Raw genomic sequence first — 11,939 nt, forward strand, 5'->3', positions numbered from 1 at the left:
TTATCTTTAATAACACTATATTCATATTGTATTTCCTGCCCAAAAATACAAAAATACAACACCTTATATGCAGAATTTGTTTGATTTCTGAATATAAGTAGTGATCATCGACTTATATACAATTCAACCCGTAAACATACTAACAAATAAAAAGCTATTGCAAACCCTAATTATTCAACCTTCATCACAAACACAGTACCATTATACATGAAGAATCCATTTTGAATACCCAATACATAAATATATACCTTTTTGGGTTTTATCCACAGTAGTTTCTTCTCCATCTTCTTCGTTGTCGTGTTTCTGCTCAATAAAGTGAGGAATAAAATTGAAGATTCTAGAAGTAAGTTGCTATTATCTATACAAATATTCCTAAAAAGAAAATCGACAAGAAATATTTTTCTTTTTTGTGTTTTCACTTGGTTCATAGTATAAATTTCATTTCATTTATAATAAAAGGTACTTCAAAAATAATAACACCCAAGTAGTAGAATTGGAACAACTTATAATTGGTAGCTAAAACTAGAAAAAATTAGAAGTTGGTATTATCTATAAAAGAAGTAAACTTCCTAAAACAAATGGACAAGAACCTTTAATAACATATAATTAGGGTTAAATGCTAGAACTAGCAATGTACTTCCATTGATTGTTTATCATAGCATTCTACTTCCATTTCTTCTTATTGCAAACTACATTACTATTTCTTCTATTTAGTGCTATATAACTATTTATTTTCACTTGGTTATAGTATGTAAAGAAATTGCAAGTACAATGCTATAATAAGTTAAAAGAAAATCAAAAGTAAACTGTTGTAATAGAAAGAAATGAAAGAGATGACATAATATATATATATATATATATATATATATATATATATATATATATATATATATATCAGAGAAATGGTTGTGCAGCATACCAGGAAGTAATGATATGGATCCAAACAGCTACTTTGAACCCCGGCGGGAAGCATGATCAGCCGGCGGCAGCGGCACCACCCTCTGACCTGGCGGCCGTAGGCGTGGAAGAAACACCGGTGAGCAACACAGGAAAGCGAAAAAAGACACCGTTGTAAACACCACAATACTAATCCACACGAAAATCGTTATCCTCCAAGACCACAAAATCCTTTTGAAAAAGGGAAGTTGAGACTCGAGTTTAAGAAACGCGGTGTATATTTCTGGCAAACCGCCGCCCTTTGCAAATTGTGCCCGTGGTTCCAGCACCACCCTCACACCGGAAGTTGGGATTTTCCGTTCTGTGTATTCTCTAAATTTGATTTCTACGGTTTGGGATTCCGATGAGTAGCCGGTGATTAAAGGTGCGAGTTTAAGAAACGTCGTTAGAAGGCGAATAGGAGGGCTTTTGAAATGTAGCATGCATAGTTGTGTTGTGGTTGCAAGGAATTTTCCGCTTTCAGAGAGGAAGTCTACCCGTACCTTGAAAGAAAGATTGATTTACAATGGTCAAATTGTAAGAAATATAGCAATGTACTTCGGTTAATTCGTTTATTATATATTGCAAGAAACATAGCAAGTCTAGCCCACTTGGCTAACAAGGTGTTTCTAACAAGGAGGTCTTGGGTTCAATCACAGGCATATACGAAAAAATAAAAATTAATTAAATTAAATGAAAGTATGTTGCTATTTCTCGCATTTAAACCCTTTTGTTTATTTTGAAGTATGTGCGAAAAAGGTTGACACTCAGCTTCTTCGAAGGATCACCTCAAGATAAATATAAGGCTTAAATGCAAGAAATAGCAACACACTTTTATTTATTTTCAGTGTTATGTCATCCTACTTTTTTTTCATTCTATTAAGCATTATACTTTTAATTTTTTTTTTCTTCATAAGGCTTTATATTTTGACAATTCCACCCGGTTATGGCACTCTGCTTTTAAAAAAGAAAAAAATCACATTAAGATATTATACTGTAAAAAGCCAACCCAATTACAACAGTGTAAATTGCTTTATATTCGAATGGTATTGCTATAACTGGGTAGATTATTCAAAGTACAATGACATAATAGGAATACATGATAGTAGGATCCTATAATAACAACTAAATCAATGACTGTGTGTTGCTATTTCTTGCTTTCAATCATAAATAAAAGAGTTAGATACAAGAAATAACAAGATACTTTCATTTATTTGTGCATTAAAGCATCAATGCATGATACTTCTATTTCATCATATTACACCAGTCTAATTCCAAATGTATACCCAACTATAGCAGAAGCTTATTCAATACCTGGAAGATCCCAAGATTTCTGTTGTAGTATGATTCTGGCAAGGTTAAAGAGACAGTAGCCTGTAGTTTGTGATCATGAGGTATAATCCGTGATTGAGCAACATCCCCAAATTTTATATTTTCATCACAACCCGAACAAAATGGCTGTTGAGAAGACATTATTGGCACAAAAGCCATGGGAGTATCTTGAGTATAATCAAAATTCAATTGCTCGACTTTATGAAAAGGCACTTCCGTGATGAATTTCATTATTGTGCCACTAATAACAAGCGAGAAAACTACTAAACCAATCAAAATGAAACCAATGAAAGCTGACCACAACAATCCCCATCCTATTTGCAGACATAACTTCCATGTTGATTTTTTTCCTGTGATCCATTGAAACAAAACCCTTTTGACATTACCAAAGCAGAACTTTAAAAAAGTTGAAATGTTTCTTATCAGGTAACCTTTTGCAGTCTTCACAATGGCGAAAGGATCGATAAGAAAAAGGTAAGATGAATGCAGTAACCATATGGGAAATGTGACAAAGCCAACTAACAAAGTTACTTGAAATGAAATAGCTCTGAGTGTTAATCCTGCTAAGGTGAAAAGCAAATTCGAACCAGAATTCGGTGAATCCACCATAACAGATTCATCACTGACATTTTCATCAGCAGTAACAGTGGTGATTACGCTAGAATTTGAGGAATTCACACTTGTTGCATCGGCAAATCGCTTCCCAACGCTGTCTGAGTTAGCACGGACTTTAGTAAGATTCAGTTTGCCATTCAATTTCTCAGTATCCTTCAAATTCCATAACAACTTGTGCTTCTTTCCCGGAGAAATAATAGATTCATGAACATCCAAATCTACTAAACCATCGGCACTATTTTTAAAAGGAGACAATGGATGTTCTTTCGAACTTTGTCGGGGAATGTGTCGACGGCGTCGGACACCTGTATAGGAAGGGAATGATTGCGACTCCGGCGTGTGCTTTGATAGGTTTGAAATTGAGTCCCAGTAGTTGTCATCGATCTCAGAAACTGATGAAGAGTTGGATTGGGGGACTAAGTATTCAAACTCAATAGAGTTGGAAGCCTCTAAGAGGGGGAATTCTTCAAGGGAATCGCTGAATTTAGTATCCTCTTCTTCGGTGAGACACGATCCTGAGTCTTGTTGTCCCATTGAAAACGGAAAGACAGGGAAACTCAGCTTAGGGTTAGGTGATAACGGAGGAGAGGCAGAGAGGGATTTGGGTAAGATAATTTCTGTGATGTCTGTTCCGTTTCCCCGGTAGAAAACAAAAATCATGTCTTTTTCATTGAAGACGTGTTCCTTACGAGAAAAAAAATACGTAATATAACAGTGAAAATGTTTACGCCTTGTTCCCGAGATTAACAACCGAAAAGGAGAGGAGAGAAAAGAAAAAAAGAGAAATGAAAGGAAAACAGAATTTTCTTTGGTGTTCGCGACTTGAAGAGAAGTGGAAGGAAAATGAATTATTTTGTTCTTTCTTTCTAAATCCTCTCAAATCGGAGAAAAAGTCAGAAGGAAAAATGATCATCTTATTTCCCTTCACTTCCTTCCACTTCCCTCCTTTAATGAAACTCGGGAACATCAATTTCTTTTATTTTTTTTCTCATTTCCACTCATTTCTTTTCCTTTCTCTCGCTAAATTGAACTCAGGAACGGGGCTTTAATGACAAATAATTTTCCTTTCTCTCTCAATTTGTTTTATTTTTCTCTCCGAGGTGCAACCACGTCATAGTCTTGTCTCAGTTAATTTTAATTTATTAAGTTTTATTATTTTTATGTGTTTTTGCTTTGTTTTGTTTTTATTGCAGTGATTTATGACCTGAGGATCTAAAACTTCAATAGTTCCACCACTTCAAGATCCAGAATCGACTTTTCACAAAAGGAAGAACAAGAAAGTCAACGAGTCAACAAACACTATTCAATCGGACAAGGGATTCGAAAGTTTCGAGAGGACGCCTGATAAGAAGGGAATTGGATACGAGCCAGAAACATCTACCGAAAAAATTTCAAACGAGGAAGAGATAAAGAGTGAGGTGGAAGAGATGGCACATATCACGAGAATGACGATGGGAGATTACAAGAAGAGGATACGTGAAGAACATGGACCAGGTCTAGTTCCACCCGAGATACCAACTAAAAGAAGTTTTGAGCTCAAAGGGCATATTCTATCGATGCTCAAAGATATACCTTTCGCAAGAAAAGAGTATGAAGACGTCTTCAAGCATATTGATGAAGTAAAGGACATTGCAAACTACTTCAATGTTCCTAATGTGCCAAAAGAATATGTGTTACTTATGATGCTTCCGGTGACATTTACCGGCGAAGCTAAAGTTTGTTTGAAGTCCCTTGCACCCGGAACTATTAACACGTGGGACAATCTTCGTGATGCTTTTATTGAGCAATTTAGTCCACCTTCAAAGATCTCAAAGCTCAAAAAGAATATTGCTAATTTTCAACAAGAGGTTGGAGAGTCATTGTATGAAGCATGGGAGAGATACAAGGGTTTGCTTAGAAGTTGTCCTCAATATAATCTGAATGTCTAAAAAGAAGTGTCCATTTTCTATGATGGAGTAAATGTCACGACTAGACAACTTCTTGACTCGCAAGGACCAATGACGAAGAAGGAGTCGACAACCATTAAGGAATTGATTGAAGAGTTTGTAAAGCACTCACGTGAGTACCACAACTCACGAGAGGATGTTACTAGAGGTAAAGGAGATAGAGGGAACAAAAACATGGCTGCGGTTTTGGAAAAGTTAGAAAATATGGATGGCGAATGACGAAATTAGATCAATCCATTCATGCCATAAGAGTTGTGTGTGATAATTGTAGCGGGCCACACTTGACAAAGGATTGTGATGTGGATGAGAATGGGAATAAGAAGGCACAAGTGTTTTAATCTAGTGGTGACAAGTATGATGAAGATTAGAGGAAGCCTAAAAAGGAGTGGTTGCCTTATGAAAAGTATAAGAAGCAAAAAAGATGAAAAATATAGACACCGATCGAGGTTTCTACCAAAAAGAGCAACCACCACCCGAAAAGAAGATAGATTTCGAGTCGGCACTTCATAGTTTTATGGAAGCATCTGAAAAAAAAGGCATGATGCTACTGATGCTAATGTAAGAAATCATCAAGCCTCTATTAAAAATATTGTAACATCCGGACTTTCAGGTATATTATTGTGTGATTAATATTGAGGTTTTTGGAGTGACTCGACGAGTTGTGAGTCCAACTCGTTGAATAGTGTGACATCCCCTAATTTCTCGGCCAGAAAAGACCGATTTAATTTATGCTTTTTAAAATAAAATCAGAGAAATCTTTTCAAAAGATATTGCGGAATACTTCCCCAATATAAAACATGATAATGTTTATCAAAACCCTTCTTTAAGAAGGTATATATTTCCCATATATATATCAAAACCTCAGGATGTCATGTTCCAATACAGATCAAAAGCATAAAAAAGACATTATAAGCCTTTCAACAGTTATTTACAATTACTGGCCTATAATCCAAAAATCTCTCATCATCCTCCGACTATGCTCGGGGTCCACTACCTATAATCATAAAAAGCTGAGTGGGTCAGGCTTGGGAGCCTGGTGAGCATATAGGGTTTTCAACCCACAATAATAATAACTTATTAAGTTCACCAATCAACAATAACCCTGATTACCCATTCCCGTTGTCCTCACTTTACGTCCCTAAACACCTAACACAAGGGACTTATCCTAAGGAATATCATCGGGTTGGACACTACTGCTAAGGGGACTCCTCAGCCATACATGTCCTAAAGGCAACCATGAGGGGGATTGGAGTACACCAATGAACATTTAGTTCATCAACACCTACAAGTTGCGAACTTGCTAGTGTACCACTGGACTGTCTAGAAAGGTCCGTGATCGTCACCTATACTCCGCTAGACGACTACAACAACACCAACAACAACACCGACACCGAGGCCTCTCATCATTTTAACACCCACCGACTATTTTGTCTACCCATGTTCTACCCAACATATTTGTAGATAAAATATATATACAGTTTAAAACTTGTATAAAACATCAATTCAACAGTCACCTCAAATAAACAAATAACATATTTACACACAACACGTATTTTATAATAAATACTTCATATCTATGTGTAAATTGAAAGTAACTACACACTCACATGTTTTGATGAAAATCGGACAGCAATTCGTTTCCTAAAACGATCGTTTCTAATAAAACCGGGAGTTTTATTGAGAAACCGGGCTCTGCAAAAGTCGGGCTTCGAAACCGGAAAGATAAATTTTCCGGGCTTCACGGGCACTTCGTGGCGTATTCCGGGGCTTATAGTCGATACCGGGGCTTTGGGGAATGTTAAGATGAAGAAAATATGAAGAAAGGGGTGAAAAATGGTGAAATCCCAAAAGTACCCGAGAAGGCTCGCAGGACCCTTCTATTTATAGGGGGTCCGAAGTCGGTTCTGGTGGTGGGGTCCGCAGGCGAAGGTGCGCAGGTGGCTGCACGTGCGAAGGCCTTGGTGGCAGCTGCTGATTGGACCGAGGTCTAGTGGTCCATGTGCGAAGCTCGGAGGCTAAGGCGTGCGAGGCTCGGTCCAGCTGCGAGCTTCGGATTGGGCCTCCCTTCGGTCGAATCAGAATCCGACACGCAGCTACTGTTCATGCGAGGGAAGGTGACACGTGGCTTCGCATGACTCACCAATCTCGGATACGTGGCACTCTTTCAGCGAAGGTGACGTGGCAAAACGTGACTATGCGAATTTTCTCGATTTTCGCGCCAAAACTTCTAAAATCCATAACTTTCGCATACGAACTCCGTTTTTGACGTTCTTTATATGCACGCGTAGGTAAAATTACGCTCTACAACTTTCGTTTAGACTTCGTTGGCTAGTTTTGACTTTAATTTTTATATTATTATTTTTAACAGACCGGGACAGGAAATCCGTTAAAAATTCATAACTTCTTCATCCGGCGTCCGTTTTCGTCAGACTTTTTACCGTCGTGCTACTAAGACGAGACCGTCGATTCTCGTTTAGGTCGTGTCGGCTAAAAATCACTCGATCTAAAATTCGAGCTTTTAGCTGTCTACTGCTAAGCTGAAACTTCGAAAAATCATAACTTCCTCATACGAAGTCAGATTTGGGCGTTCTTTTTATACCTACTCTCGGTTTAACGAACACTACAAGTTTCGTTTAGATCACTAAGGCCAAAAAGTAGTTTATCGAAAACTCACTTTTTACGACATTCAGCACCGAGCCGGTTTTGTCGTGAAACTTCGACATGTCATAACTTTTTCGTTATAACTCGGATTTCGGCATTTTTTATATATCCGTAATCCTTGTCACGACCACTACAAATTTCTTAATAGATATCGGCTTTATCTAAAATTTAATTTTGACGCTCATTTTTATTCTTAATTAATTAACTCCTAGTAATTAAGCATAAAACACATAAAACACATAGAATTCACATAATTCCTTTTTCATTTCTTCAAAATGAGTTACAAAGGTTAACCTAGACTATCACCTTAATATTAATGCCTAGGCTAGAAACACGAGTGTTACAAGTAGAGTCGAGTGTCCACGTGGGATTAATGATTGGACTCGACGAGTCAGAGAGCTGACTCGCCGAGTAGGTGCTGGCAGAGAAACCCTAATTTCCCGGGTTTGGGACCTATTTAAAGGAACTTATAGCCTCATTTGCGGCTACCCTTCCTTGAGAGCAAACCCTAAACGTGTATAGAGAGCCATGAGAGTCTTAAAAGCTAAAACATGGAGTAGATTAGTGCATCTCTTGAGGAGAAGAGGAGATCACCCATCAAGGGAGCTAGAAAACCAGTGGATCTGGTGTAACTTCGTGCAAGGGCTTGAGTAAGAGGTAAAAGCTTGCACATTTCTTGTTATTTTGCTTAGATCTTGTAAATATGGAAGATTAGGGTTTCTTCCACCATTGTTGGGACTTTGTATGCATAAGGTCTCTCTTGAGGCCTAGACGGACCTTGTAAGGTCCAGAGAGTCCAAAGATTATAGCTTTAGTTAACCATAGAAGAGTTATTGTGGTTAATCATCCTTGTTAGAGTTATATTGGCATTATGAGCTTTATATGCCATGTTATAACGTAAAGCTTGCAACTTTACGTTACAATCGACCCTTAGGATGGTAGATCTAGTGTTTGGGGTGATGGATCTGCCTTAAATCGTTTGAATGAGGAAGCTGATCGAATGGACTCGCCGAGTCCATGGCCTGACTCGACGAGTCGGTGAGGGTTTGTCCTGATGGGATGATTGAGTGATAACTCGACGAGTTGGGTGTCAACTCGACGAGTTCAGCTAGACTTATGAGACTTATGAGGATACGAGGGGACTTGACGAGTCGCAAGAGTGCTCTCGACGAGTCGGGTCAAACTTGGACTATTGACTCGAGTGTTGACTTTTGTTGACTCTGGGGTTCTGGTCAACATGAGTAATAAGGACCATGGAGGGGTAAAATGGTCTTTTATCCACTTCAAAGAGTTAGAAAGAGAATGAATAATCTTCGGTTGTTTAAATTGTGAAAAGTGTATTAATTAGTGATATTCATCCCTTGTGTTAGGCGGAGGCCAGTTCGAGATTCGGGTGCCAGGTTATTTACTTGTTGCTTGTCATGTGAGTCTTCTCACTATACATTACCTAGAGTGGTATCTATGTGCAGACTGGAGGGTCTTATGTGTTATGTGTATGTTTGAGATTATGTGCATTGCGATATATGTATGCTATGTGTTATATAGACCGGATCGAAAGGTCAAACGACTTACGAGGCCAGAGGGTCCTCGAGTAGACCAGACCGGAGGGTCTAACGAGCTAGACCGGACTGGAGGGTCCAACGAGCTACGGGACTGGAGGGTCCCGCTGAGACACATTGATCGGAGGGTCATACCGAGTTATAGCCTCGAGTGGCTTATGTGCTGTATGTGGTATTTTGGGGAACTCACTAAGCTTTGTGCTTACCGTGTTACGTGATATGTGTTTCAGGTTTCCTCAGGATCGCGGGGAGGCACCGGCTTGATTGTACACACCAGAGAAAGAGTTATGTTTTGAGGATCCTGGATTATTAATGGAGTTGTGTTCTGTAATTTGAACAAACGAGATTTCTATACAATATGTTATGAAAAGTATACGATTTTAAAATGAAAAATTTGTTTGAAAAATTTAAGTGTTACAAGTTGGTATCAGAGCCTTGGTTTGAGGGATTCGGATGCACCTTCGGGTAAATCTGGACTCAAACTGAGGATTTGAGAAAAATTTTCAAAGAAATGTTTTTTCTAAAAACGAGCAAGAGTTTCTGAGAGAAAACGAGAAGGAGCAGTGTGTACAATCAGCCAGAGCCCGATCGGTGATTTCCCAAAATACCCTTACTTATGTATTATGTGATATTTATGAGATATGTTATGAGATATTATGCATGCTAGATATAGGCTAGGTATTCCATATTTTATGACTAGAGTGGCCTGATTTATGATGCCTTAGCCTAGGAGTTACTGTTATCTGTAATGTGCCTTCGAGTATGTGCTGAGTAAGAGCATTCAGCAGAAATCCTTTTTAGAGAGGGATTTGAGTAGAGGGGTAATCTAGGAGGGATACCTAGACGAGCATTTGTGGAGTCTACTGAGAGGGTAGTCTCATGCCCACATGAGGTGAAGTTCCTTGAGTTCGGGGATATCATGCGGGTATGAGGAGAGCAATTAGGATAATAGTCTAGAGGGGTTTTACGTGCTAGTGGAGATTATTCGATGCCCGAATGCTGCTTGCTTCGTGCTTTGTGGAACTCTCGATGATGGGAGTCAGCTACTAAGTGAATATGACGATATTCAGGAGGTAGATGGCTGGAATCATTAGGAGTTATTCAGCAGCTGATGGCAGAGAAGTGTGAACACCTAGGAAGAGCCTAGGGGGTGAGCGTGGTCAGATGAGTGCGCTGACAGGGTAGAGTAATTCGCTGGGGAGCGAGCACGAGTAACGGGAGGGATGAGCGAGAAGGTTGAGCAGCTACTTAGGAAATCTGGGATGGTTCGTGTGGAAGGTATGGGTAGATGTGGCAGGTAGTATGGGCCCGTACTACTGAAAGCAGAGGACCCATACTTGATGCAGGGAACATTCTGGAGATTCTAAGTAGCAGATTGAGAGGTGATGTCATGGTTCGAGTACCATGATTGGTAGCAGATTGAGAGGTAATGTCATGGTTCGAGTATCATGATTGGTAGCAGATTGAGAGGTGATGTCATGGTTCGAGTACCATGATTGGTAGCAGATTGAGAGGTGATGTCATGGTTCGAGTACCATGATTGTTAGCATATTGAGAGGTGATGTCATGGATCGAGTACCATGATTGGTCGCAGATTGAGAGGTGATGTCATGGTTCGAGTACCATGATTGGTAGCAGATTGAGAGGTGATGTCATGGTTCGAGTACCATGATTGGTAGCAGATTGAGGTGATGTCATGGATCGAGTACCATGATTGGTAGCAGATTGAGAGGTGATGTCATGGTTCGAGTACCATGATTGGTAGCAGATTGAGAGGTGATGTCATGGTTCGAGTACCATGAATGGTAGCAGATTGAGAGGTGATGTCATGGATCGAGTACCATGATTGATAGCAGATTGAGGGGTGATGTCATGGTTCGAGTACCATGATTGGTAGCAGATTAAGAGGAGATAACATGGTTCGAATACCATGGTTTATAGCAGATCGAGAGGTGGCCACAAGGTTCGAGTACCATGACCCGTGGCGGTTAGTGTCACTGGTTCTACCAATTATTCCGTTGTGATTGGTTAGACCGAGATCGGATGCGATAGAGTATGAGGTCAGAGGGCCATGTGGAACAAGTTCCAGCGAAGCATCCCTTGTGAGGGAAGTCGAGATGACTCCAAGGTATTTTTGGTGAGATGTCAGATGAAGTCGCAAGACTCAAGGATGAGTAGAGATGACGTTATGGAGGATTGCGGCATGAGTTGAGCAATCAGCCGATAGTGGAGATGTCACCTTCTGTGACCTGTGGTGTTATTTCCGTTTCATGTGGGAAACATAAGAGGTGTCGAGATTTCGGTTTCTGAGCTTGGGGGAAAACCCTGCGGGTTAGCATTGATGGCGACCTTCCATCAGAGTATTTAGGCAGTATGTCTGCCGAGAGGTAAGGATAGGGCATGAGCAGGTTGTCCGTGGGGACTGAGATGGTCAAGGACAAGGATACACCCTATTTGAGTATAGTAGGGCATGTATTAGCTGTTGCGTCAGACAATCAAGAAGAGGATATTGGGGCGGTGGCTCTTATTGTCTATGATGAGTAACGAGTGTGGTAATGAGGTCTCCGCTCTTATTACAACCCACGTGATGGAACGTTGGTTGAGAAGTCGAGGATGAGGAGTATTATAGTTCATTATCTTCAGATTAAGAGTCAGAGTTACTTCTGGACAGTTGAGACGTCCGATAATGGGATGGCGTGAGATTTTGTATGATTAGAGGTAATCATGATGAGAAGTTTCTGAGGATATCATCTGAGATTCGGGGTAATTGGAGTTGCGGGGTCTCTATCGGGGAGACCACCGAGCATTGCGTAGTACCCTCCAAGAGTAAGTGTGATGTTCCTGGTGGAAATAGTCTGTGGGATAGATTATTGGTGCGCCAATTGGTGAT

The 11,939-nt window shown here is 39.8% G+C and overlaps 1 protein-coding gene and 1 non-coding gene across 2 annotated transcripts; both read right to left on the reverse strand.

Annotated features, from left to right (window-relative positions):
• Positions 1-3,558, reverse strand: LOC145165624 (seipin-2-like). Its single transcript, XM_079084390.1, has 3 exons — positions 2,251-3,558; positions 920-1,439; positions 1-303 (listed from the first exon to the last, which is right to left on the reverse strand). The coding sequence occupies exons 1-2, from the start codon at positions 3,541-3,543 to the stop codon at positions 948-950; spliced, it is 1,785 nt and encodes a 594-aa protein (XP_078940516.1). The 5' UTR covers positions 3,544-3,558; the 3' UTR covers positions 1-303; positions 920-947.
• Positions 3,559-4,694: 1,136 nt separating this feature from the next.
• Positions 4,695-4,801, reverse strand: LOC145151595 (small nucleolar RNA R71). The gene has a single exon (XR_013732160.1). It is a non-coding gene; the product is annotated as a small nucleolar RNA R71 (small nucleolar RNA).
• Positions 4,802-11,939: the final 7,138 nt, after the last annotated feature.

This window comes from Lactuca virosa, chromosome 1 (genome assembly GCF_052849685.1).
Source record: "Lactuca virosa cultivar CGN04683 chromosome 1, Lactuca_virosa_CGN04683_v6, whole genome shotgun sequence".
Classification (NCBI taxonomy): domain Eukaryota; kingdom Viridiplantae; phylum Streptophyta; class Magnoliopsida; order Asterales; family Asteraceae; genus Lactuca; species Lactuca virosa.

What these genes read in the sequence shown, in the direction of transcription:
- LOC145165624 (XM_079084390.1), bottom strand. Translation starts at nt 3,543, where the DNA reads ATGATTTTTGTTTTCTACCGGGGAAACGGAACAGACATCACAGAAATT. An exon ending in GAAATCTTGGGATCTTCCAG is followed by an intron (nt 1,440 to 2,250) that starts GTATTGAATAAG and finishes CTTTCTTTCAAG; the next exon opens with GTACGGGTAGACTTCCTCTC.